This window comes from Micromesistius poutassou, assembly GCF_964030765.1.
Source record: "Micromesistius poutassou genome assembly, chromosome: 16".
Lineage (NCBI taxonomy): Eukaryota > Metazoa > Chordata > Actinopteri > Gadiformes > Gadidae > Micromesistius > Micromesistius poutassou.
The window spans coordinates 3,692,563-3,720,417 of record NC_140286.1 but is presented as its reverse complement, the minus strand read 5'-3'; the positions used below and the strand labels follow the sequence as shown (position 1 = coordinate 3,720,417).

Below are 27,855 nucleotides of genomic sequence, written 5' to 3'. Positions count from 1 at the left end.
GAAGGGTGAGAGTTTCTTCCTTTCTTCATCCTACCTTGGGGCAGATATGGGGTGAGACTGCATAGAAGTGTCTGAAACATTACATAGCTTGCAAGTCCTGTGTAATACTTCACTATGTTATCATCACCACTCAGAAAGTTCTCATTCATCCGGTACTCATCAAGCTCCTCCTTCAGCTTTCTGTTTTCCTCCAAAAGACTCCAAAAGAAGTTGATTACATCTCCTCTAGATGTGCAGAGTCCACATTCCAGGTCCTGTGCTGGGGATGGCGGTCGCTGGTCCTGTGCTGGGGATGGCGGCCGCTGCTCCTCTGTCGGGGATGGCGGCCGCTGCTCCTCTGTCGGGGATGGAGGCCGCTGCTCCTCTGTCGGGGATGGCGGCTGCTGCTCCTCTGTCGGGGATGGCGGCCGCTGCTCCTGTGCTGGGGATGGAGGCCGCTGCTCCTCTGTCGGGGATGGAGGCCGCTGCTCCTCTATTGGGGATGGAGGCCGCTGCTCCTCTGTCGGGGATGGAAGCCGCTGCTCCTCTGTCGGGGATGGAGGCCGCTGCTCCTCTGTCGGGGATGGCGGCCGCTGCTCCTCTGTCGGGGAAGGCGGCCGCTGCTCCTCTGTCGGGGATGGAGGCCGCTGCTCCTCTGTCGGGGATGGCGGCCGCTGCTCCTCTGTCGGGGATGGCGGCCGCTGCTCCTGTGCTGGGGATGGAGGCCGCTGCTCCTCTGTCGGGGATGGAGGCCGCTGCTCCTCTGTCGGGGATGGAGGCCGCTGCTCCTCTGTCGGGGATGGAGGCCGCTGCTCCTCTGTCGGGGATGGAGGCCGCTGCTCCTCTATTGGGGATGGAGGCCGCTGCTCCTCTGTCGGGGATGGCGGCCGCTGCTCCTCTGTCGGGGATGGAGGCCGCTGCTCCTCTGTCGGGGATGGAGGCCGCTGCTCCTCTGTCGGGGATGGAGGCCGCTGCTCCTCTGTCGGGGATGGAGGCTGCTGCTCCTGATGCTCTGCCAGCGGTGGCACTTGCTCCTGGCGCTGGGTCCTGCTGCGCATTACATGCCGCTGATATCTCGCTCCATCTGTTGGCTTGACATCACTGTGGCCTAACCGCAAAGATGGTGTCCAGTCAGGGTGGTTCTCCACCATCTCATATGATGGTTTACCTAGAACAGAATAATTAGATTATGAAAACTCAATGTAATCAATGCTTTAATTACAATCAATGCTTTAATGCAATGTACAATGTACAATCAATGCTTTAATGCAATGTAATCAATGCTTTAAGCTTTTACAGAAAATGTGTTAGTTAAGCTCAAAACAATCATGGGAAACACTAATGTCATGAACTGAATCTCAACTAGTTTTGTTTAAAACAACATTAATGGTTGGGCCATCTAGCATTTTCTAAGAAGCAACAGTTTGTTAGGTAGCTAGCTAGCTGCTAGAAAACAACTGCACTTCAGGGTTCGCACCAACATAAGTTACACTTCGTGGCTTTAAGAGACGACAACATATTGTGCACACGCAGTGTCGTTGGAATATGTGGGGTTGATGTTCAGTCCGTTATTCTTCATCATTTTGTGAACGGGAGTTCCTCTTTAGCGATGTTGTAGGCGGTGTTAAACTTGATGATCATTTGTTCATTCTCCGCCGAGCGATTGGTCTCATCTATCCGATTAAATGAGGTGGGGAGAGACTGGGAGCTTCATGTGATGCAGCGGTCCCTGCACGTCTTGTGCTTTTGGCTTTCATTGTGTAATTTTAATGACTGAACTTCATTTGTTTCCTCCTCCGAGACATTTTTCTTCTTAAAATAATCTACTATCGACCGCTTCATATCTGCTCGTCCTCCTGCAAGTAGCACCGGAGCGACCTCATTAAATTTTAACTCACACCTTAAGAAATTAGGTCGCACTCTGAAGCCCTGATCGCCAGTCAGTGGAGCCGCGTTCACCTTCTCCGATAGCCGTCGCCGTGTAGCCTACGATTACTTATTGAGACATTGGCTAAAAATTACAACTTCTTGGTTATTTATTTTAATCTAGACTATAAATATTTCCCCTAAACATCAAATTAACCCTTCTCGTAGCCTACTTAGGTGTCATGATCAGACTGTGTCTATTGTTAAAAGTCTGACTGATGACTAATGCCCAAGGGAAAAAAGACCATACACGTATGATTTTGTTTATCAATTAAAGAGTTTTCTCTTTCATAAAAAATGAATCAGACGTTAGCAATATAAAAATAACTTTGGTTACTTCTTAGACTATAACTTATAATACATTCTGAATGTTTGCATTCAAATCCTAGCAGTACGCAATAATTTGTACAACATTTGAACAACACTCTCAGGAAGATCCTCCAACAGAAATTCATATTCAATATTCATATTAAAATATCAACAGTGAAATCAGGGAAGAGCCATTAAAACATCTCAAATATTACGGTAAAAGTATACATTTTGTATTAGACAATCTTTAATATCTTTACTTCTTACACTATATAGCGTATAATACATTCTGAATGTTTGCATTCAGAGATGGTTCATCTTCAGTCCGTTTCGTTTGGTGGGTCTGCTGGGCGGTGTCGGTGGGGTAAAGACGAACAGTGTTGGGATGGAATTTGGCTTGAGCTTCCTAACACCATCAGCTCTGTGACTCTAACTGTGTCTCATCGAAGTGGTCCTACAAACGGAGTCAGACATTTTAATGCAATTTCAAAGAGAAAGTAAATGATGGTAATGGATTTTCACAGAATGGCATCTAACCAATGCATAGTTATTGCATGGATTACATAAGCGCTTTGGCACCATGCTGTTTGCACTACTCTAGACAAGAGTAACATAAATCTCTCCAGCAAACATGAACTGACCATGTATTATCTGTAACTCGAGAAATAGCTGACCAAGCAATGCTGCAAAAGGGCATTTGTTTGCAATATATCCACATGATTTCCGTGCAAAGTTAATCACAATCTTTCTGACATGCATGAACATAAACAAAGACAATGCAGCCGGTGTTTTGAAAGAATACAGGGTAAAATGCGGCAGTGCAGAAAGATAGCACGTCAAGTAGGCTAGCCTTGCAATGATGTAGTATTAATAGTTGTCATTATTCTAAAAATTGCATAGATTTTCACAGAATGGCATCTAACCAGTGCATACTTATGCATAAAAGAGCCTGGTGGAAAAATACAGACTGCAGATGCAGGTTGTTTGTCCCGGAGTTCAGTGCTTGCATTAGCATAAAAAAGGCGCAAAGAGCTAGCGAGCATCGTGTAGCTTAACACTACTAGGCTAAGTTCAAATCAAATTCACTTTGGTTAGTACTTTTTTCGAAGCATGCCATGAATTGATGGGGTACAATAATATTTTCCAAATGTGTTTTCTTTACAAAGTCCATGATAGAAATGTTCTTACCTCACACAACAAGGAAAGATTATTCGGCTTCCAGTTCATCCTTCTGACCCTCTGCTCCCACAATTTCCCCCTAGTAGGGTCCTGAGGGAAACGATGCAGACGTTTACCACGTCCGGGCCTTAGAGAGCAACCATAGGCTACACAACACGACATTTTCTTTCGAAAAGTAATGATATTACAGATATATATTCCTCTCTTGTAAGTTGTCGCACTTGCCTTGATAGCATGGTAATGACGATTGATTAATGTTTGGTCTGTAAGATGGCGTACAAAAAAACACGTGACTACCTTTGAACCAATCCACGACAGAATTGTCCTGAACGTTCTAAACAGAGTTGGCGGAACTCTCTCTATATACGGCTCTGGCCCTGGGAAGAACTTGTGCTGAGGGATAGTGGATGTCACATATTCTACTCTGGCCACCTGTGATCGGTTCTTTTAAGCAATCTTACACAAGATGGCGTTCTTGAATGTCATTGGTACGCAAAGCACAGCCGTAGGAACGAGGCGCTTGCGCCGAGTTCCGAAGTCCTGTGCTTCAAGTACCAATAATGACATTCAAGAACACCATCGAGTGTAAGATTGCAAATCAATAACACAAACCATCTTCATTATCAACAATATTGTAAAATGTTTTCATATTGTGGGTTAATTTGCCCTCAAATTCAAGCTTTCTGCCCGAGTTCATCTCCATCAGAAAATAGTTCCTATAGTAAAAGCGCCTCGTTCTTACTGCGCAAGTGAAACAATAACAGTTGAACGTTGTTATGGAAACTAGGCTCATGAAAGTAGTTTCAGCTAGTTAGCGTAGCGATACTTTCTGTAATTAGGCACATTATTTTTGTCCGTTCTTTCACCAGGCAGTTAAACACACTCTAGAATGGGAATTGACCAATCAGAGTGCTTGCTTAAACTTGTGTGTTATTGAATACCACATTAAGTCAGCTTTACAAATTTTTCCCATGGACAGCACCAGATAGGCTTGAATGACGGGGATATGGATCAGTATACACCGGAATGGTCCTTCAACAACAAAGCTAAAATGACAGACAACTTCATATTGGATATGACAATCCAATTTGAGATGCCTGGCTCCCTACAAGACATGTAGTATGTGATGTGAGTTTGAATTGAAAATCATATTTCTTAATGTCCTCAAACAGGAAACTGATCCAGATGACGTGGCTGCCAAGGGAGTCACTGTGGGAATTCTGTATGTCCTGTGTGGCTGAAGCCTCATCCCCCAAGATCCAAAACATCGCACTCATCTTAGAGGAATCCATAGTAGTAAAGGACCTTCCGGATACTCCCATGGCCTACCTTCTCGGCCTCCTTTATGCACTCAATAGTTCCTATCCGGAGGACCTTAAGTACACCTTTGAAACACGTGTTCCTGGATAATGGCCCAAAATGCTCTGTGTGCGATCTCTAAAGAAAAAGCTTTGTCTTGTCTAAACATTGCAAAAAGAAAAGTGAAATAAAGAAACAGGTTTTCCCTCTTGGAGTCAGCTCTGATTAGCAGCTGTGAAATTTGACAAGTTCACATAATTGTTTTGTGTTGTGTTCTCAGACTAATTGCTGGTTAATAACTCAGAAGTTTGTAAAATGTGTGTTACACCCATTTGTAAGTTATGTAGTTATTGCTAATAAGGCAACGTGAAATTTGACATAGATTTTTTTATTTATATTTTTCTACATTGCTACATTGATTGTTCTAGCAAAATGTTAATGCAGAATGTATTTTCAAGTTAGACCTGTGAAGCCATACGTGTCAAGACAGCTGTGAATGACATGTTATGTGAATTTTAACAGAACTTTTTCATGTTAATTCTGTTGATGCCCATAGTCATCTCTGACCAGCAGCTGGCAAACTAATGTTTTAAGTGTTTATCACACATTTTATTGTTTTAAATTGTATTTTAGATGCATCTGAGCAGGGATTATTGTTCTAGCATAAGTGTAACTGCAGAATGTTTTTCAAGTTATACCTGAATATTTGGCCATATTGTTGAATTTGAAATTCACCCTTTGATCATTGACTAGCAGCTGTGAATGACATGTCATGTGAAATTTAACACTGAACTTTTTCATGTTAATTCTCTTGATGCCCATAGTCATCTCTGACCAGCAGCTGGCAAACTAATGTTTTAAGTGTTTATCAAGTGAAGAATGGGGAGATCGCACACTAGGGCTGAGAAGTTCCAAAAGTATTTTAAAAGCCGAAACAACAATTACAGGACACATAAACAAGGGGAAACGTTTCGGGTCTAGCCCTTCATCCGTGTTCCTTGTATGTGATGCGTCACAGGGCGCAGCGGCCTTTTATAGGCTCGCCTGCCAATCACCCAATCACCCCAAGACACATGAGTGTGTTTGGGGTCACAGTGTATCCAAATCACCAAAGTTACACCACAGGTACTATAATATCATAATTATATACAAACATGTACAGGAGATATAACATTTGTATACAGAAACATAGTCACATTTTAATAGTGATACCATATTTAAATTTAAATTAAAAAAAAAAAATATATATATATATATATATAAAACAATATTTAGAAAAAGGTACACATCACCCTTATCAAAAGCAATATCATCATAGCACATTAGGTTATCTTGCGTCCATGTTGGCCTAGTCCATTATTCAACCAACTATTCTAATTACAACAGTTACAGCGAACATGTTAAGGTAAATTCATCATTGATACCACATAAACGGTCTCCTAAGACCAGTTCAGACCAAAGACTCACGACGCAACGAGACTCTTTTGGGACGTCGCAGGGGAAAAGTTGCAGCAGTGTGAACTGGTCGTCGCAAGGCGGCTGATGCCGTTGCAAGGAGTCCCCAAAGATTGAACATGTGAAATCGCCAGGTCCAGTTTTAGAACGCAACGATGTGGCTATTTCTCTTCGGCTAATCAGGACACCACAACAATTTAGGCTTATTAAATACAAGTTGTAGATGCTAACGGTATTATCTTTGGTTTTACACCGCACTTATTTAACATGCCCTGCAAATGTATAAATCAGTGTTCGAATTACGTGGGAGCCAGAGGGAACCGAGCTTCCAAAAAGGCAAAGTCAAAAAACTGAGGGGTCTCATATCTGAAGGTGTCTGTCATATTTGGCATTGTAATTTCATCTTAAACAACACTCATCCATCCCCGTGCAGTCTCTTACCATTAAAGATGTTAGATTAAAATATAGGCTAGCCTACTATACGTCACGTAGACTGACTCATTCACGGATTCCTGTGAGACCGGGTTGCCTTAATTACATCGGTCGCATTTGTCAGGTGAAAACTAAATGTCAAGGGAAAGAGGCGGTGGTTGAAAAAAGTATTTCGATCGCTTATTAAGTTCACTCGTGGCGTGTAATGATTTATTCGTTTCCCTGTATCATTTCCTTAATTTAGAAGACAGTTAAATAATAATTAAAAAAAATTCTGAAAAAAAATTATATAAAAAAAATATATATATTAAAAAAATATATATATAAAAAAAATTATATTAAAAAAATGTATATAAAAAAAAATTTATATAAAAAAAAATTATATAAAATAAAAATTCTAAATTAAAAAAATAATAATAAAAAAAAATTGGACCTGCGCACAAATGTTTTTTTTTTGACCTGCGCGCGCATCTTCTTTTTGGACATGCGCACGCGCATCTTTTTTGGGATCTGCGCCTTTTTTTTGACATGCGCACGCGCATCTTTTTTTGGATCTGCGCGCGCATCTTTTTTTTGACATGCGCACGCGCATCTTTTTTGGACATGCGCGCGCAGGTCCAAAAAAAAAAAAACATTTGTGCGCAGGTCCAATTTTTTTTTATTTATTTTTTTATTTATAATTTTTTTTTTATAAATTTTTTTATATAAATTTTTTTATATAATTTTTTTTTAATATAATTTTTTTTTAATATATATATTTTTTTCATTATTTTTTTTTCAGATTTTTTTAATATCTTTTTTTAAATCTGTTTTTATATATATTTATATATATTTTTATAATTCTTATTTTATTATTATTTAATAATAGGTAAGACCGCACGGGGATGGATAATGAGCGTTGTTTAAGATGAAATTACAATGCCAAATATGACTTTGATGATTTGACTTTGTTGCCTTTTTGGGAGCTTGGTTCCCTCTGGCTCCCACGTAATTCGATTTATACATTTCAGAGCTGCCAACTTGCACGGTGCACCGTGTGACACACGTTTTTGCCTGCTTACACACGCCACACATCCAATTTCTCACGGCCAAAAAAACAAAAAACACGCGTCCCCCCCCTCAATCCCGATCGTCGGTCCGTCCGTCCCCCCCGTCAACAATCACGATCGCCCCCCCCCCCCACAGTCAACATTTAAGCCCAGTTCAGACCAAAGATTCGCGACGCAACTGCTTGCAACTCGCAACTCACGGGCTGAGATGTTCTAAAAACGGGGCAGTTCACACTGCTGCACCGGGCGGCGACGGCAGGTGGTCTCCCTAGCAACTGTGAACGCTCTGGCACAGCTGAGAGCCGCATCAGCATCACTTACATCCTGCTAAAAAGTAACCTAACTTAGGTTTGCGATTAGTTTTATTTTGGTTGAGAGTAGGCTAGAGTTGCTGTGTTTCGCCATTCTCCACTACTTCTGCATTGTAGTAATTCGCTGGAGCTTAGTTTGTTTAGATCCCGCTAGTTGGATACATTGCATTCTTTCGTAGTGGCGACTTCTCGACTGCAAGGGAAGCTCGGCTTCCCCTAAAAAATTCCCCGAAAATTAAATGGTCAGATATAGGCTACTGTTGTGTTAACATTTCATTGATTAAAAATGCGTTAGAACACGTCCATCTCGAAGACGAGTTCGTTCAGAATCAGCTGCTTATCGCAGGTCGACTGACTCGATGTCCTTCTCATACACTTACGTGTTTAATTTGCGTGTGTTTATAGACAGATGGGCGTGCACACACACGCGCACCAAGCATCACCCGCATTCATTCATTATTTTAAACACTCACTCGCGGTACAACTATGTTTTCTCACGATCAAATACTCATCAATCCTAAAAGTAATGGGCTTGTACACGATGTCTTTGTCAAGAACATATGTGTTTGCTGTACGGTGTTTGCAGATGCATTGATTTAAAAGTAGGCCTACAATTATAATTTTATTATTATTATTATTATTATTATTATTATTATTTTAACGCATGGCATAGCTTACTATACTTCATTCATGTTCATTCATGCAGCCCTATGGAAAAAAAAAATGTTTCCACAATCCACACGCTATTTCTATGCAGTTTCACACGTATGCATAATCTTTGACATCATAATATTTAACATACAAGTGTAGTGGTGCCTGGTTGCTGCGGGGGAAAATCTGCTTTGCGCCGGGTGCAAACTAGCAACGACACATGCGTCGGTGTAGACAGTCAATTGCGCCGGGCGCAAGATAGGGCCCTTCTTCTGTTTGGCGCACATGGCTAATTTGCATACGAGCACATAAGGACTGTCGGAATGGGAACATGTCGGACTGGCAGCATTACGGGGGCGCGATTACGGGCTGGCGGAGTTACATTTAAAAAACGCGTTCAAGTAAAAATAAATAAGAAAAGCGGAATCAATTTGTGGCGCTCGTTGTTCAATCTGTGGCGCAGCGCCACACATTGGCCTATGTGTGGGAAACACTGCACGGCCATCACACATGTGCTCATTCGGAGCATTGTAAATAATTTATTGTTTCATTGTTGTAGCCAGTTCATTTATGTAATAAATGAACCGTCAACAATGCGATCGGGATTTTTGACGGGGGGGCGATCAGGATTGTTATTGTTGTTGGATGTGTGGCGTGTGTGTAAGCAGGCAAAAGCGTGTGTCACACGGTGAACCCGTGATAGTTACGGTGAACCCAGCTCTGCTTCAACTTAAAAAAAAAAAGAAATCGTTCATACTCCGCGTACCACTAGAGAACGCTCGCGTACCACCAGTGGTACGCGTACCACCGTTTGAGAACCACTGGCCTATTGCATTTGATTATTATATTCAACCTTTAATAATATATATTTTTTGCTTATAAGTCGTATGCCTAATAAATGAGACAGAGTGTAAAGTATTGGTATTTTGTTCCTCACAAGGGTTGATTTCAATGTTGCAAATAACCCCACACACACACACACACACACACACACACACACACACACACACACACACACACACACACACACACACACACACACACACACACACACACGGAACACCTGGCAAAGTCCTTTGATCCGCTATTAATCCACATTAGCAGAATTTCATGGAAATGACTCCGTGGGTGTTCCCACAGTAATCGCTTTGACCCGCACCTCTTATCTCTCTGGTCGACAGGGCAACCAATCAACCAATCAAAAGCGCCGGCTGGTTTCCCGCCCGCGGCTGCGCTGTGCCCGCGCCGCTAAACGGCGGTGTCATATTCGAGTGACAGTCTGGCTTTCGGCTACTTTATGTATATTTGAATATTTGTGTCTGCTGTTCTCCGGAGATACGGGGCGGGAGATGGCGGTGACCTTTTTGGGGAGGTAACAACGAAAACAAATCACCCACTCGGGGAATCGAACGGAAGTCTCGCTTTAACGTCAACGAATCGTCGCAGCATGCTTCAGGGCCCCTTCAGGGTCCACGTCAACACACACACACACACACACACACACACACACACACACACACACACACACACACACACACACACACACACACACACACACACACACACACACACACATCTGATCTCTGCTTATACTTATACTTATAACACTTAGACTATTTTGGGCGTATTGTGTGTTTCTTTTCTTCCATCCCTTTAATCTCATTGGGCTTCAGAAACTATTCATTGGCTATAGGTCTAATTCATACTTTCTATTCATCCAGTCTTTCAGGAATTGGAAGGTTTCACATGATGTCACGCACTTTCCGAGCTGCCATGTCGGTGCGGCTTCACCATTATAACGGGAATAATGGCAACTGGTCATTCCATCTAGAATGTCTGGTACCGCACTGGTGGTTTTGAACTTATTCTGTGGAACTTCAGTTCAAATGATTGGAACTCTCTAACAGCTTGCCCAGGGCCATTGGATCAGAGCGCTGCTGTCTTCAATAAATGAATGAACTGATCCAAGGAGGTTGGGAATTTGAAGCTGTAGAATGGTGTAACAAAACGTTATTTTGGGTTGAGTAGTGGGAGATATAAGCCCCTGAGTCACGTAAGGTATTTCGAATGAATGAATGAATTTATTGGTCGTAACCAAAGGGTAGGGGCAGAAGCTTCAGCTTATATCAAGCCCCCCCCCTTCTCACATTTTTAAGAGTAACAAACAAAATGATATACATACAGTGTGTTTGCATATATACATGCATACACTAACCTACATAAATACATACATACAAGCAATACCCCCCCTGTACCACCTCGAAAAGAACATCCTGGAATCAGGAGGGTTTTCACAGGGTTCAACACTATGGTCAAATAATCCCACGATCAGTCAGAACCATCGCTTGACTGACAAACAATCCCCCCACATCTGCCTGTGTGTCACCTTTCGTTGGGCGTCATTTGTGCAAACGGTTATCTCCATCTCATCCCCGCCTGCACTGCATCAGGGTCGATTCCCACGCACCTCCGGAGAGGAAGAAAAGGACAGAAAGAGCGGCAAAACACTTCAACAACAGCCTGCTCTCTGAAATATCAAAACAAATACAGGACAATGGGGATGCCTATGAACACTGGGACTCCCGGTCTCCGTGACAACCGTCTCCAGGCAACCGGCGTTCCTCAGAGCGCTTATCTTACCCCATCTCTCGCTCTCCGTCTCCCTCTTTATCTCTCTCTCTTCTCTCTCTTCCCCTCGCTCTGTCTCTTTTTATTGTGTCAGTCTGGGCGCGTTTTCCATCTCGTGTGCGGCCGTGTATTTCCACCTGTAATGATTAACCTCTTTGTCTGCCGGTCTTAAGAGGCTGACCACCGGGAGCCAGCTCAGGGGCAGGTCAGTAGACACATTGCAAAAAAACCAAGACAAGTCCCGCTAAGCACTACATTTAAGCATGTCAACTTATTTACACATTAGTCATTTAGCAGCTTTTTTTTGGCTTTTATCCAAACGGACTCACGGTGGATTCAGATACAAGTCACTCAGGAGCAGGTAAGTTGGGACACTCTGTTCCCTTCAGCTGGGAGTCCAACACCCTAGTGACTAGACCATGGCGCACCCTAGCGATCGGGCTACCCAGCCTCCTATGGTAAGTGGTAAGGATTATTCATGGTAACCTTTATAGAACCCTTTATCACACATAGTCGAAAAGGGCTTCACACACCCTGACTTGAGCGCACATACCCTACCCCTTAAGCAGGGCTCTTTATGGTCCCACGTTCACGCAACGCAAGGACCACGCAGACGCTTCGACGTAGTCGTGAACGTTTATGGTCCTGCGTCTGGTTTTTTGTCTTGCGGCTGTGTCGCCTCGACGGAAGGTTACAATTTTTGGGAGGCGCACGTCGGGCCCTTGCGGTGGACACAAGGAGGGTTGCGTTGCGTGAACGTGGGACCATAAAGAGCCCTTAAGTCCTTACAAGGGCATGGTTAAAATCTAGTTGGAAGGGGAACAAAGCTTGAGAAGGAAAACTGAGGGATCCCTCCTTCCAGGAATGGCTAGAAGCACACAATAAGTGCCACACAAAGCAGTAGTACAATTCAAAGTGTACACATTGTGGGATTAAAACAGAGAGAGGCATAAAGATGATTTCTGTTTATTTCTCCTAGGGGATTGTCTGTTCATGTATATGTTCCTTTGTTATTGGTACAGACAGTTTTTAAACCAAAGTTTAAAAAATCTAATGAATATTCAAAAAACACTTACGCCCCATCGCATTCCCGCGACAACTTGTCATCGCGTATTAACCCCGTAACAAGATAAAATAACACGTTTATTCATGGATTCATAAATTCATGACCACGGAGGAAAACAAGGACGAGAGACTCGTTAGCCACGTCAAAAAAAAAGAGCTAATTTATTTCCCCCTCGGAAAGAAGAGAGTGCTCAGTCGACGGCGACGGACGCAGACACCTGTCAGACATAAGCCTCCAGAACGTTCTCAAGCCTACTTCAACGGTATTAGTGTTGTTGAGTGTCGGCTTCACAAAGTAGCCTAACACTCCTAACATGGTATAGCCAGCCAAACAAATAAAAGCAAACAAAATCAAACTAACCAATGGGAATAATACAAACAAGAAACAGCCACAGGTAGTTAAGGTTTTGTTTTGTTGATAGTAGTGTCCAACTTTTTGTCCAGTTTTCAGTCGGCGTAGACAGTTTGAACCGGTCGTAACCGGTTGTTATAATCACTACCCCATGGCGTTTGGTGTTTCAATTTTTCTGTTCTTTTCTTTTTTAAACTGCTCTACAATCCATATTTTCTCACTTAAAGGGATCTTCTTGTAATTGCAGGCTAACAAAGCAGCGCTCTGCGGCATCGATCCGGCACCTCGCGTTCAAGTCCCAGGTGTAGGTGCTCGGGGGAGGGGAGTGTTGGGTGGTGGTGGGGGGGGGGAGGGCTCGATACCATCAGCTATTGACATGCCAGCCTCTTTTTTTTTTTTATCTTCTGAAAGATTAAATCGTCTGTAAAATCGTCTGTAAAATGTTGTGTCTGATCCCAAGGAATCGCTGCGAGCGTGAAATGATGATGACAAGAATTGCTCATGGACTGCGTCGCGAATTGCGTAAACAGTTTGGGTTCACTGTGGTAGATAGCCGCTGCCAGCACTGCCGGTCCACCTTTAGTGCACCTTTCAGAAAGTGTCTTTGTTAGGGTGGTTATCCTCGTCGCCTGTTGTCTCTTCCCTCTCTAGAGTTGTGAGCTAGCGGGGGAATAGCTTGCTGTCTGATGGCTATCACCTCTCTACATAATCAGTCACTGGGGTGCGTGTTCACGTGTGAATTGGTTTCTCCCGATTCTCTCTCCCCCGTCGCTGCCATTTTGTCCCCATAATTTTGTCCCCACAATCTATCCATTCGGCTGTTTGATGAAACTCTCCTCCTGCTCCCATTCTCCCGCTATTTAAAATCATCAGGGCTAACGAGCAGCCCGCCGTTCATCGAAAATGGCATCAGGGCTTATTGTACCCAACCTCTGGCTCCCTCTGGGCTTCTCTTTGTCCCTGTATCGATATAACTCTCTGTCCTTCTGCTGATATCTAATTGCTGGACTTGGGACTTTTTAGCACAGCTCAGACCAATGTCTTCTGTTTCTCTCCCTCCCTCTCTCTCTCTCTCTCTCTCCCCCTTTCTTTCCCCTTGCAGCTCTTGAATCTCTTCTCGTCTCCCTCCTCCTTCTCAAACTGTCCTCCCTTTCTTCCTCTGATTCATCCTCCCTCTATTCCGCCCTCCCTCCCTGTCCTCCCCTCCTCTCATGGTCTTAGTCCGGCGTGTGTGATGTATATGACTCGCCGTGTTCAAAAATAGGCATGTGTACGTATGTATGTGGGTCCCCTGTATGCATGTGTGTGTGTGTGTGTGTGTGTGTGAGTGTACTATGCATACAAAGCCATGTATGTATGTACGTATGTATGTATATACGTATGTATGTATATACGTATGTATGCATTGATGCATGTATGTATTAATATATGTACATATACATGCATGCCTGTGAGTATATGCATGAATGGATGTGTGTGTGTGTGTGTGTGTGTGTGTGTGTGTGTGAGTTAATCCATATAGGTGTGTGTGTGTGTGAGTGTGTGTGTGTGTGTGTGTGTGTGAATGCATACGTGCGTGTGTGTGTGTGTGTGTGTGTGTGTGTGTGTGTGTGTGTGTGTGTGTGTGTGTGTGTGTTCCAGTGCATGTACGGGCCGTGTGTTCCTGCGCTCCCCGCGCGGGGGGTGGGGGGGGGGGGCTGGTTTGGGGGGGCGGGGGAATGGGCACGTCACAGGGCGCTCAGGTCGTGGCACGACCGCGACTTCTGCCGCAGGATCTTGCTGCCGCGCTGGCGGCTCATCTCGCGGTAGCGGCCGCGGTCGCGGTCGCGGCCGTACGAGCGCGGCACCAGGCCCGCCAGGAAGCGCTTGGCCTTGCTGGTGAGGCTCTCCCTGCGGCCCGATCCGGGGTCCCCGTCGGTCCAGCCGGGGCCCACGCAGTCGCCCCGGGCGGCCCGCACCACGCTCTCCAGCAGCTCCCCCGTGCCGTGGTCCAGGGAGGCGGACAGCTCCAGGTAGAGGCAGTCGAACATCATGGCGCTGGAGTGAGCCTCTGCGGAGACAAAGGAGGCGTTGGCTCAATGGGACCGCGTTAGTGTGTTGAATACATTCTTCTGATGCAAGAGAAGGAGGAGGAGGAGGAGGAGGAGGTGGAGGAGAGGAGGTAGAGAAGAGGACAGGGACGGGAGGGGGATAGGGAGGAGGAGAAGGAGGAGGAAGAGGAGGAGGAGGAGGAGGAGGAGGAGGAGAAGGAGAAGGAGAAGGAGGAGGAGGAGGTGGAGGAGAGGTGGTAGAGAAGAGGACAGGGACGAGAGGGGGATAGGGAAGAGAAGGAGAAGGAAGAGGAGGAGGAGGAGGAGGAGAAGGAGAAGGAGGAGGTGGAGGAGAGGTGGTAGAGAAGAGGACAGGGATGAGAGGGGGATAGGGAGGAGAAGAAGAGGGAGGATGAGCAGAGGGAGGAGGAAGAGAAGAGGGAGGATGAGTAGAGGTGGGAGGAGGTAGAGAGGAAGGAGGAGAAGAAAAAAAAATAATAGGACAAATAATAAAAGAGAGAGAGAAGGAAGAGGTGAAAGGAGGAGGAGAAAATGGAAGAAGACAAAGAAAAAGAGGAGAAGAGGGAGAAGAAGGAGAGGCAGGAAGCTGAGAAGCGCATGTTGTATCAGTATCTTCTTATCTGATACAGGAAGAAGACAAGAATAAGCAGAGGAGGAGAGGAGGAGGAGGAGGAGAAGAGGAGTAGGGCTAGGAGGAGGAGGAGGAGGAGTAGATTGTAGAATGTTATGGGAGGTTCTGCAAATAGCCACTAGTCTCTGGACTCCCTCACTACACACCAGAGATTAACATCCTGGGTGACCTCACCCAACTAAAAATAGACGCATAGAGAGGGAGAGACAGACACAGAGGGAGAGACAGACACAGAGGGAGGGAGAGACAGACAAAGAGGGAGAGAGAGGGGGAGACAGACACAGAGGGAGAGACAGACAGAGAGGGAGAGACAGACACAGACTGAGAGAGAGAGAGAATGGGAGAGAGAGAGAGAGAGAGAGAGAGAGAGAGAGTGAGACACAGACAGACAGAGAGAGAAAGACGGAGAGAGAAAAATAGAGAGAGAGAGAGAAGCTAAAGGTAAGTGTCCACACTGGGTGAGGTATAATCTATAATCTTGTCAGATGGTCCAAATGGCAAAAGCTCTTTTCCCCTTACTGTGATTCCACCGGATAAGGGAAAATAATAACTGCCACTGTGGGGCGGACATTTTGTCCTGAACAGACTGTCCCCCCAGCTGGTCAGCAGGGTGGAGGCCAAACAGACACACAGACACATGATTCTACAGTATGTCGAGACCGTGTCAGGCCAAGCAGACAGGAAGCAGCTGTTGGGAGCAGCTAACAAGGCAAGACTGTCCAAACTGAACCAGGAGCACTTTCACCATCACCCATCATCACCTCATTCATTCATTCATCCATCACCTCTGTGGAAGATCAGTGGAGAAGTTCAACTGCATCAGAACGGAGGGAGGAGGAGATGGGTGGAGGAGAAGAGAGGAGGAAGAGAGGAAGTGAAGGCAAGTGAACAGAAGGAGAGAGGAGAAGAGAGGAGACAGAGGACCAGAAGGAGAGAGGAGAAGAGAGGAGACAGAGGACCAGAAGGAGAGAGGAGAAGAGAGGAGACAGAGGACCAGAAGGAGAGAGGAGAAGAGAGGAGACAGAGGACCAGAAGGAGAGAGGAGACAGGTGAACAGATGAGGAGAGGAGAAGAGAGGAGACAGAGGACCAGAAGGAGAGAGGAGACAGGTGAACAGATGAGGAGAGGAGAAGAGAGGAGACAGAGGACCAGAAGGAGAGGAGAGCAGATAGGTGAACAGAAGGAGAAGAGAAGAGAGGAGACAGAGGACCAGAAGGAGAGGAGAGCAGATAGGTGAACAGAAGGAGAGGAGAAGAGAAGAAGGGAGAAGAGTAGGAGTCGATAAATTGATTGGTCTAGTTTTTCTAATCGTTTCAGTACAAATACCAAATACTTTCTGAAAAATGCAGGTATTTGGTTCTGGAATAATTCTAAATGTATATATATATATATATATACATATACATAAATATATTTAAAATTGTATTTTATTTTTATACTAGACTAGTCTAGACTCACTCCTGGGTCAACGCTACTAGACTAATCTAGATTCACTCCTGGGTCACCCCATCTTGACTTGATCTAGACTCACACCACTGTGGAGAAGAGGTGAGAGGAGAGGAGGAGAGGAGAGGAGACGGGTGAAAGAAGGAGGGGGAGGAGATGAGGACATGTCAGGTGCTGCTGACAGCTGTGGAGTCAGCAGGTACGGAGGACACACCAGGGGCCAACAGGAGGTGGGAGGGAGGTTGAGATAGAGGGAGGGAGGGAGGGAGGGAGGGAGAAAGAGAGAGAGAGCCAAGTTAGATAGACATTTGAGTGCATGGAAGGAAACAAACATGGAAAAGAGAGGGAGGACAAGAGAGAGAGAAGAGGGGACAATAGAGAGAGTGAGATGACCGAAGAGACAAAGGGCCCTAGTTAGACAGTCAAAAACGTAGACGTCAAGGCGCAAAGTACTTTGTGGGCGGTTCTATGGCGCTGTTGCTATTATGACGGCAAGATAAATGAGCTTTGCGTCCGGCGCAAATCTAAAATGGGTTGGGCTGAAACCTGTAGGTGTGTTTTGGGCGTAACGTGCAATAAACCAATGAGAGTTCCTACTATACTTCATTCATGTTCATTCATGCAGCTCTATTGAAAAAAATGTTTCCACAATCCACACGCTATTTCTATGCAGTTTCACACGTATGAATAATCTTTGACATCATAATATTTAAATCAGGTTAATAGTTTGCGCTGTGTATAGCCTACGTGTGTGTAAGCATAGGCTATGTTGTAGTTCCAACCTGCCATGGCACGTCAAAATAGCAACAACAACTGCGCTATCTGCTATAGACCAGGTATTTTTCGGTCAGTGGCGCAATTGCATTGGCGCATTTTTTAGATCACTAAAATAGCACCAAGTATCATTTGCGCCAGAACGCGCCCTTGCTTTTCGCCAACACGCCTCTCCAGGCACAAGTGTAGTGGCGCCTGGTTGCTGCGGGGGAAAATCAGCTTTGCGCCGGGTGCAAACTAGCAACGACACATGCGTCGGTGTAGAAAGTCAATTGCGCCAGGCGCAAGATAGGGCCCAAAGAGTGGTGGGCGTGAGAAAACATGCAGACTAAGCAGAGAGAGAAAGAGAGAGAGAGAGAGAGAGAGAGAGAGACAGAGAGAGAGACAGAGAGAGAGACAGAGAGAGAGATAGAGAGACTCAGGGAGACTCAGATGAAGCCCTCACTCCCACTCAGACAGTGATATGTGTTTGGCCCTGGGAATGAGCGGGCGAGAGACTTCAGCTAATAGAGAGAGAAATCGAAGGAGAGCGAGAAACCACGACACAAGACGGGCGAGTGACTCAGATAGAGGGCGATCCAGAGAGAGAGAGAGAGGGAGGGGTGGGGAGGGGCCATGAGAAGTGGGAGATAAAAGTGACAGAGGGGACACCATTACCGGGCATCAATGACCCCTGACGCCTCTGTGTGGATAGGACCGCTGACAGGAAGCCCATGCGTGTCCACTTCCTCCTTCCCTCGCCCCCCCGTAGTGCCTATCAGTAACCCGCGGCGCTCTGTTAGACGTGGCGCCGGATACAAGCGGGAGATGTAGATATAAATATAGCGACATGTAAATATAGGCGTATCCATGACCTGCGCGGCGGAATTACAATACTGCTGACCGCGTGCTGCTTCTTGATCCATGAGGAGAGAAAATGCTGAGCAGAGGTATGGTAGATATCTCCCTCTCGTATCATCCCTCCTTCTCTCTCCTCTTTCCCTCCCTCTCGTATCTTCTCTCTCCTCTTCTTTCCTATCCGCCTCTCCTCATATCTCCTCCTCGTCTCTCCTTTCTTCTCATGTCGTCTCTCCTCTCATTTCATCTCCTCACCTGTCTCCTCTCGTCACCTGTCCTCCCCTTACTTTTCCTCTTCTGTTCTCTCCTCTCCACTCTCTCTATTCCATGTCTCCTTTCCTCTCCTCTCTTCCTCTTCTACCTCCTCTCCTCTATCCGTGTCTTCCTTCCTTCAATCGGTCAAATGGACCTTCATACCCCCTCCTGTTCCCTCTATACGCACACACACACACACACACACACACACACACACAGACACACAAACACACAGGCACACACACACCCTTACACACACACCGGCACACACAAGCCCTGACATACAGACACACACACACACACACAGTCACACACCCTGACACACAAAAACACACACACACACACGCACACAATCCTGGCCTGAACTCCTGCTGGCCTGACCAGCGGTGGAGTGGACAACAGCCGTACGCCACGACCGCTACACCCGCCCCCGAGGTGGAGAACAAAGCCCAACCACAACAACAGCATGTGACCCCTTCATCATCCAGCTACAAGCACAACGGGCAGGTTAACACACACACACACACACGGGCAGGTTAACACACACACACACACACACACACACACACACACACACATGGGCAGGTTAACACACACACACACACACACGGGCAGGTAACACACACACACACACACACACACATACAGACACACAACACACAGGCAGGTAAACACACACACACATAAAGACAAAGGCAGGTAACACACACATCACCCAAACACACTATTTCTGCACCCCCTGCCATTCTACTCTTTTCCCTCCCTCCATCTCTCCTCTCTCCTCTGTCCATCCCGTGTTCCTCGCCCCCCTCCTTATCGCGCCCTACCACACGCAGAGCAAGCACACAGCACAGGGAGACCGGGCCTGTGTGTGTGTGTGTGTTGGTGTGTTGGTGTATGCCTGTAGCTCTGTGTGTTTGCGTGTTCCTGTGTGTGTGTTTGCGTGTTCCTGTGTGTGTGTGTGTGCCTGTGTGTGCCTGTGTGTGTGTGTGTACACAAAGGTTGTGTATTGCTCTCCTGCATTCAAAGGAGTTTTTGTTTCACACCGTGGCATACATCTGTCATGTGCACAACATCTGTCGTGCACACATAGGACTGGCGTACACAACCATACACACATGCACACATACGCACACACACACATGCACACATACGCACACACAGGCATCAGGCATCAATCCATCCATGCAAGGGAAAGATACTGACAAGAGGGGGCCACTCTGACAGTGAGATAATCCACCATGAGACATGGTATCTTCCAGAACACACACACACACACACAAACTCATACACACACACACTCACACAGATGCATGGGGCAAAGAGACGGATCGCTGTGCTGTGTCCACAGAGCTGTGGAGCAGGCTGGGCTCTCTACACGGAGCGGTGTCACCTCATAGCCTTCCCTGGGAACAGTCCGAGCACCAGAGGATCTAACCTGTTTGCATATGCAAATGTAGCAACGCTGCTCCGCAGAGCTGGGGTACAGCGCTAAAGCTGTGGAGCTAGATCAAATGTACTCTGATTCAGCTCCCTTTCCCTCTTCAAACTATTTGACTAGCTCGCTCTAGACTAGCTCTCTCTCTCTCTCTAGTTTTTACTTTTTTTAGGAGGGCCGTACTTTCCCCCCATTTTTTTCTTTTTTCCCCCATTTTTCTTTTTCTTAAGGCTTACTTCCAGTTGAAAGGAAACAAACTGAGACGCCGATACCGCACAACCTTCCACCACAGTCGGGAGTCCAGAGACTTATTGTTCAAAGAAACAAACCATCAAAAGATGCAAGACGTCACGCAGGGTCGTGTAGGAAATACGTCACCACACGCTGCGACATATTTCCTCAACAACACAATTCTTAGGAATACCACAAAAGTACAACAAAAAAAAACCATGCTGTCTATTTCAGTCTAGTTCTCTCGTGTGACGAGCAGAAAGCTCCGGCTTACCGCGGCGGTTTGACCTCGACCAAACAGATCTCGGAGCCCTGGGATTGCATGTGTAAATAATGCATGTTGTTGTTGTTCAGCCACCAGGCGGGGGCGGGTGGGGGGCGACCAGCCATCGAGCTCAGCAAACCCTGAAGTCAGCCCTCGAAAAAGCCTTCCTCCAGCGGCAGGGGTTTCTACTGCTTTAGTAAGGGTTGGACGGACTTATTTTGGTTGCTATTTATTCGTTCAGAGAACGATCACAGTGATGTTATTCAGGACTATGTGCGGAATGAGCAGGTAGGTGTTAAGACAGGGGAAATCCTGCTCAAGTATGTCTACAGTTAGACTGCGGACATTGGGGATTGAACCCACAACGTTTTTGGCTCGCATCAAACACCCTCGCCACATCCTGGTGTATTTTTATCCCAGATGAAGTAGTGGGGGCAATCATGTGGCCCAACAAGCTTTCACTGTTCCCCGCCGCGCAGGCCCTTCAACGTAATCACACCCTAAATCAACCCTCTTTTATAAGAAGATTTGTCTGGGAAAAGCATTCATCCTGGGTTTATTGTCCACGTGTGGAGAGGAAAGAGATTGACTGAGCTGATGGAGGAGCAAAGCTGCCGGCTTCTCGTCTCATGGGCGTAGGGGGAGGGCTTTAGACTGGGAGAGGTACAGTGGAGTACAAAAGAGGTACAATAGAGTTAAGTAGGGGTGCAATAGAGTAAGGTAGAGGTACAATGGAGGTAGTTACAGTAGAGGTACAGTATAGTAGAGTACAGTGGCGCACAATAGTAGTACAGAAAAGGTACCGTATAGAACAGTACACAGTATAGGTATAGTTGATTACACTACAGGTACAGTAGAGAATAGAGCACAATACAGTAGAGAAGGGGTACAGCAGGATGATAATAATCCCCAGATGGATACAGACAGGAGATATGGTTGATATGAAAGGAGATGAGGACATGGTGGAGCCACAACGCCATTTGGTGCGATCAACGTTGGCCATCTGGGGAATTACTGTGTTTCTTTGGTTATTTGTGTGTGTGTGTGTGTGTGTGTGTATGGACATGTGTGTGTGTAAGGGTATGTATCTGTCTGTGTGTGTGGTGTGTGTGTCTATGTATATGTGTTTGTGTGTATATGGGCAGATGTGTGTGTGTGTGTGTCTGTGAGGGTATATGTGTGTGTGTGTGTGTGTGTGTGTGTCTGTGAGGATACGTGTGTGTGTGTGTGTGTGTGTGTGTGTGTGTGTGTGAGGGTACGTGTGTGGGTGTCTGTGTGTGTGTGTGTGTGTGTGTGTGTGTGTGTGTGTGTGTGTGTGTCTGTGAGGGTACGTGTGTGGGTGTGTGTGTGTGTGTGTGTGTGTGTGTGTGTGTGTCTGTGAGGGTGTGTGTGTGTGTGTGTGGGGGGGGTGTGGGTGTGTGTGTGTGTATGTGAGACAAGCAGGAGATAGTTGATGCTTATCTTATGGTTTTGCATCGATGAGGGTATTTAAAGAGTTGTGTCGATGCTCGTAAACACGACGACCTCAAAAGATGCTCCAATTTAGAGACAAACTCAATAATCCCGGACACGCTTCCTCAGGCTTAGAGCAAGGATAGCGCTACGAGACAACCAATTAAATCAAATTCTTGTCTGCTCTGTTAAGGACCACTTTTGAACTAGATCAGTGGAGTGTGTCTTTGAACCTGTGTTTGTGATGTTTGCGGGAATGTTTTTCCGTCTCTATATGCACCCAATTTTGTCTGGTGCTGTATGTGTGTGTGTGTGTGTGGATGTGTGTGTGTGTGTGGATGTGTGTGTGTGTGTGTGTGTGTGTGTGTGTGTGTGTGTGTGTGTGTGAGAGTGTGTTGGTGTCGTTTGTGTACATCTTTTTTTGTTTCTACGCCAATAATGTGTAGACCTCTACATGTTTGCATGTGTGATAATGTAACTGTGTGTGTGTGTGTGTGTGTGTATGAAACTGTGTGTGTGTGTGTGTGTGTGTATGTCTTATGGTGTGTGTGTGCGTGTGCTCATACACGTGTGTGTGGGTGGATTTGTTTGCTTGCGTATATGTGCTCGTGCACTTGTTTGTGCATTTGTGTGTGTGTGTGTGTGTGTATATATGTGTGTGCTTGTGTGTGTGTGCTCGTGCATGTGTGTTTGTGCATTTGTGTGTGTGCTCGTGCATGTGTGTGTGCGTGTGTGTGTATGTGTGTATATGTTTGTGTGTGTGTGTGTGTGTATATGCATGTGTGTGTATGCATGCGTATGTATATGTGTGTATGTGTGTATGTGTGTGTGTGTGTGTGTGTGTGTGTGTGTGTGTGTATATGTTTGTGTGTGTGTGTGTGTGTGTGTGTGTGTGTGTGTATATGCATGTGTGTGTATGCATGTGTATGTGTGTGTGTGTGTGTGTGTGCGGAGGCCCCGCCCCCCTGCCTACCCTCGGTGCTGACCTCCCGGCAGCGCACCAGGTCGCTCTTGTTGCCCACCAGGATGATGGGCGTGGTGGGCAGCGACTCCCGCAGCAGGAGACGCAGCTGGGCCGTGCGGTGGAAGCTCCGCCGGTCCGTCACCGAGAACACCAGCACACACACGTCACACTGCAGCCCGGACAGGTCCTGTAGCGCGCGCGCGCACACACACACACACACACACACACACACACACACACACACACACACACACACATCCACATCCACACACACACACACACACACACACACACACACACACACACACACACACACACACACAAGATTAAAGACCATTATGGATTACAAGGGAAAAACCAACAATGTTGAGCAGGTGTCTGTAACTCTTCCAGACGAGCCAAATTGTTTTTATGCACTCGTTGAGCATACCACCCCTGCTGTGGAGATGTCTCTGGCCCGGGACCCCTGCTGCCCACTGGAAATATTGAGGACAGAGGTGTGCAGCAAATCCTTCAAAAGGTAAACCGACAGAGTACTCCAGGCGTGTGCACACCAGCTGGCAGATGTATTCACACACATTTCAACACATCCCTACAACAATCTGTAGTCCCGAGACGTTTCAAGAGGACCACCATTGTTCCTTTACCCAGGAAAACAGAAGCCCTCTGTTTAAAATGACAACGGCCACGTCCGCAAAGCTCTGCAGATTGACGTGACAACTGCACAGCACATCACCAGGTCTGATCTGCCATCCATTCAGGACCTCTACGCTCGTAGCTCAGGCTATTCTCAAGGACCACAGCCACCCTAGCCAGAAACTGTTCACTCTGCTGCCGTCAGGACAGACGGTATCGGAGCGCCAGGACACGAAGCACCAGGCTCAAGAACAGCTTGAAGACTCTTGAACTCTTAAGCCTAAGATCAAGCCCGCCCCAACACACACACACACAATATTTTTGCACTACTACTGCACACTGTATGCCACTGCATTACAGATACTGACTTAATCAGACACTTAATTGTTATATATACTGTATATTGTACATACATATTTATATATACTGTACAGATATTGTTCATATATTCTTATTTTATTTTATTTTTTACTGAACTTTTTTTTTCTTTGTTACTCTTTTTCCATTTTTTTCCCTTTTTGCAGTGTAAAAATGCGGCTTGGCACGCCCTGCAATTTTCACACCCTGGGACCACAAATCTGTTTAATCGCATTTACATCAAAATTGATATGTGTAGGGTCGAGAGGGTAAATTGGAGTGCGAACGCAGGCTGGTATATTACCTCGGTCAGTGTAAACGCGTGGACCATGCCGGGAAAAAGGCGGGCATAAGACAGGCATATTTAGCAGTGTAAAAACGTTTTTATACTATTTAAAAAACAATTATTACATTTATTTGCATTGTTAAGGAGAGCTTGGCACACAACAATGTCATTGCCAGCTATGACTGCTTGCCTGTTATGTTGTGAATTTCACAAATAAAAAAAACTTGAACTTGCACCCATACACACACATATATGCATACCGGTACAAGCAGAAACACACACAAGTCCATGCAGACACACACACACACACACACACACACACACACACACACACACACACACACACACACACACACACACACACACACACACACACACACACACACACACACACACACACACAGTTCATTAAGTTAAGTGGAGTGCAGATGGATGCAATCTCCTGAAGGGTGTGAGGAAGGGGGAGGAGCAACAAGAACATGCTCCTTGGTTTTATGGACAGTATGATAACATTGTAAAAATAAATTGAAATACACATCAATACAATCACATTCAATGCAAAGCACTTTGAGTGGTCACTGAGGTCAGAAAAGAACTACCGGCCAAAAGGTACTGGGTTTGATCCCAATATCCACACCTGTAGACGTTCATGAGAAAGATGCCTTACCTTCTCATTAATGACATGCACAACCCATAATTAAATCACTTTAAGTATTTAACATAATGTAATGGTACTGACAACATATAACAATGGCACTGAAACATAGTGTAATGGTACTGACAGCATATGGTAACGGTCCTGACGGCATTACTGACAGCATTGTGTAACGGTACTGACAGCATTACTGACGCCATACTATAACGGTACTGACAGCATTACTGACACCATTGTGTACCGGTACTGACACCATTACTGATGCCATACTATAACAGTACTGACAGCATTGTGTAACGGTACTGACACCATTACTGACGCCATACAATAACGGTACTGACAGCATTGTGTAACGGTACTGACACCATCACTGACGCCATACTATAACAGTACTGACAGCATTAGCATTACTGACAGCATTGTGTACCGGTACTGACAGCATTACTGACAGCATATTGTAATGGTACTGAGTGACGTGAGGGGAGAAATCAAAGCAGGACGGGCAGCACATCCCTACCGACCCACTGCGGGGCGACGGGGCGAGTCTCAACTCAATTTGTCCCACTGAGAGCTACAGCGCCGTATCTCACACATGACTTCACCACGGCGAGCGCTGTCCCGGTGGGGCTGCGGCCCGTCAACAGCTTCATTAAACTGCCCAGACATCCAGAAAGACGCCTGGCTTAAAGGTCACCGGCCATGTCTTCCTTATCTCTCTATTTTCCTGCCTCTCTCAGTCTCTCTTCCTGCTTATTTTCTGTTTTGCTTTCTCTCCTATTGACATCATCTCTCTCTCGCTCTCTCTCTCTCTCTTTCTCTCTCTCTCTCTCTCTGACTTCATCCCCTCCTCCCTCTCTCTCTCTCTCTCTCTCCTTTAGCGTCTGTCGCTTGTCCCAGTCTGTGTGTCTGTGTGCTCATGAATCCTCTTTATTGGGTTTGGTTATTCCTGGACGTTTTTTTTTGACGATATCTTTATAAATATCGCTCCAGGAGGACGGCGAGGCTAAAGCGAGACACAATTTATGTTTTAGGCGGAAGACATGGAGGTTGATCCACCAGATTGAATGACAAAAAAAAGAGGGAAGACGGATAAAAAGTCTAAAAGAGGGTGAGAGAGATGCAGATTGGGGGAGAGAGGATGAGAGAGCAGGAGACACACAGAAAGTGGGACAGATTGAGACAGAAAATGACTAAGAGTCAGGGATGGAGATGGAGGAAGAGAGAGAAGGAGAAGAGGTGTGCTACTAGCTAGTAGGACAGGGGAGGTGGGGTCAGAGGAAGGTAAACACGTCACTGAGGCTAAGCGGTATGTTGGCTGTAGAGGAATGCTTCGGCCAGTCAAGCAGTGCCAACACTATCTATAGAACCATCCCACAGGGAGTCGTGATGCTGGGGCCCAGCAGTGATTGGCTATGCTCAAGTCATTTTCTATGCTGATTGCAGTCAGTGCCTAATTAGTGCCTAATTAGCTCATTATTTACGATTCATGTACTACTATAGCTCATTGTGTTTATGAATAGATGTAGATGATAAAAAGGTATCTATTTTGATCCATCAATCTGCCGTTAAGCATAACGGTTCGGGCAGATTGATGAATAGATTTAGATGATAAAAAGGTATCTATTTCTATCCATCAAGCTGCCGTTATGCATAAATAAAGACAGATTCTAGGTTTTAATCCTATATTTTGGAATCTAATTTTCGATTCTAGATTACAATTCTCGATTCTAGATTACAATTCTAGATTGTATATTCAAATTCTCAATTCTAGATTACAATTCTGGAATGTAGATTACAATTCTGGAATGTAGATTACATTTCACATAGCGTTCGCTAGGCCATGCCAGTCGCAATAACATCATCAAATATTGACCACTGGTAACAGAATTATAATGCAACGCTTGTGACCTAAATAGAACCCAGATAAGGACCCACAGATTTGCCAGTCTTTGTGTGTGCGCACATATGTGTGTGCTGGTGCATGTGTGTGTGCCTGCTTGTGTGTGTGTGTGTGCCGGTGTGTGCCAGTATGTGCTCATGCCCTACATCCAAGTCGCCGGAAGGTGAATATTTAAACCCTCCAGGGAACGGCACGCCTGAAAAATTCACATCTTCTCAAGCAGCGACGAGGGATACGATTGGACAGTGGAAGCAGGAAGTTCATGCAGAGCTTCCTGGCAGGAGAGCAGGGGGGTGAGGACGATTGGAAGAGAGGAGGGCAGGAGGAGGGAGACGAGGAGGAGTGCGGGGGGGGGGGGTGGGAGGGGGTGGAGGGGTGGAGGAGGAGGAGGAAGAGGAGGGGGAGGAGGAGGGGGAGGAGGAGGAGGGGAGGAAGAGGAGGAGGAGGGGGTGGAGGGTGGGAAGTTGGAGTAGGTAAGGATGGAGGATGAGAGACTGGAGGAGTCGCAGGAGGAGGAGGAGGAGGAGGGGGGGTGGAGCAGGAGGAGTGGGAGGAAGAGGATGAGAGGAGGAGGAGGAGGAGGAGGGGGAGAGGGAGGAGGAGAAGGGGTGGAGATCGGGGAGCAGAAGGAAGAGGAGGAGGAGGAGGAGGAGGAGGAGAAGGAGGAGGGGGCGGAGGAGGAGGATGTAGAGGAGGACAAGGGGGATAGGGAGGAGCAGGAGGGGGTGGAGTAAGAGGAGAAAGAGGAAGAGAATAAGAAGGAGGAGGTATGAGAGAGAGACACTAAACTATGGAGGTAGTCAGACTAGGAGACAGAAGGAACATCGATTGGCAGAGTGACGGAGGGCCCCGGGGGAGTGCAAGAACAAAGTACGTAGGCTTTACATCAGGTCTCTGCATCACCCGCTCTGCTCACACCAGACAGGTTCTCTCTCTCTCTCGCCCTCTTACCCTCTCTTTCTTTTTTAGTTCTCTATCTTTCTCCCACCATACACCTCTGCCTGACCCACTCTCTGTCAAGACTCTCTCTCTCCTTTCCTCT

The 27,855-nt window shown here is 46.2% G+C and overlaps 1 protein-coding gene across 1 annotated transcript in view; it reads right to left on the bottom strand.

Annotated features, from left to right (window-relative positions):
- Window positions 1–14,362: 14,362 nt before the first annotated feature.
- rem2 (RAS (RAD and GEM)-like GTP binding 2) overlaps window positions 14,363–27,855 on the bottom strand; it is a gene marked incomplete at both ends in the record, with an annotated part of 26,670 nt that continues 13,177 nt past the window's right edge. Inside the window, 2 exons of the mRNA XM_084481438.1 lie at window positions 14,363–14,685; window positions 22,989–23,166. Of these exons, the coding sequence (XP_084337564.1) occupies window positions 14,363–14,685; window positions 22,989–23,166 (501 nt within the window). The remainder of the gene's footprint in view (window positions 14,686–22,988; window positions 23,167–27,855) is intronic.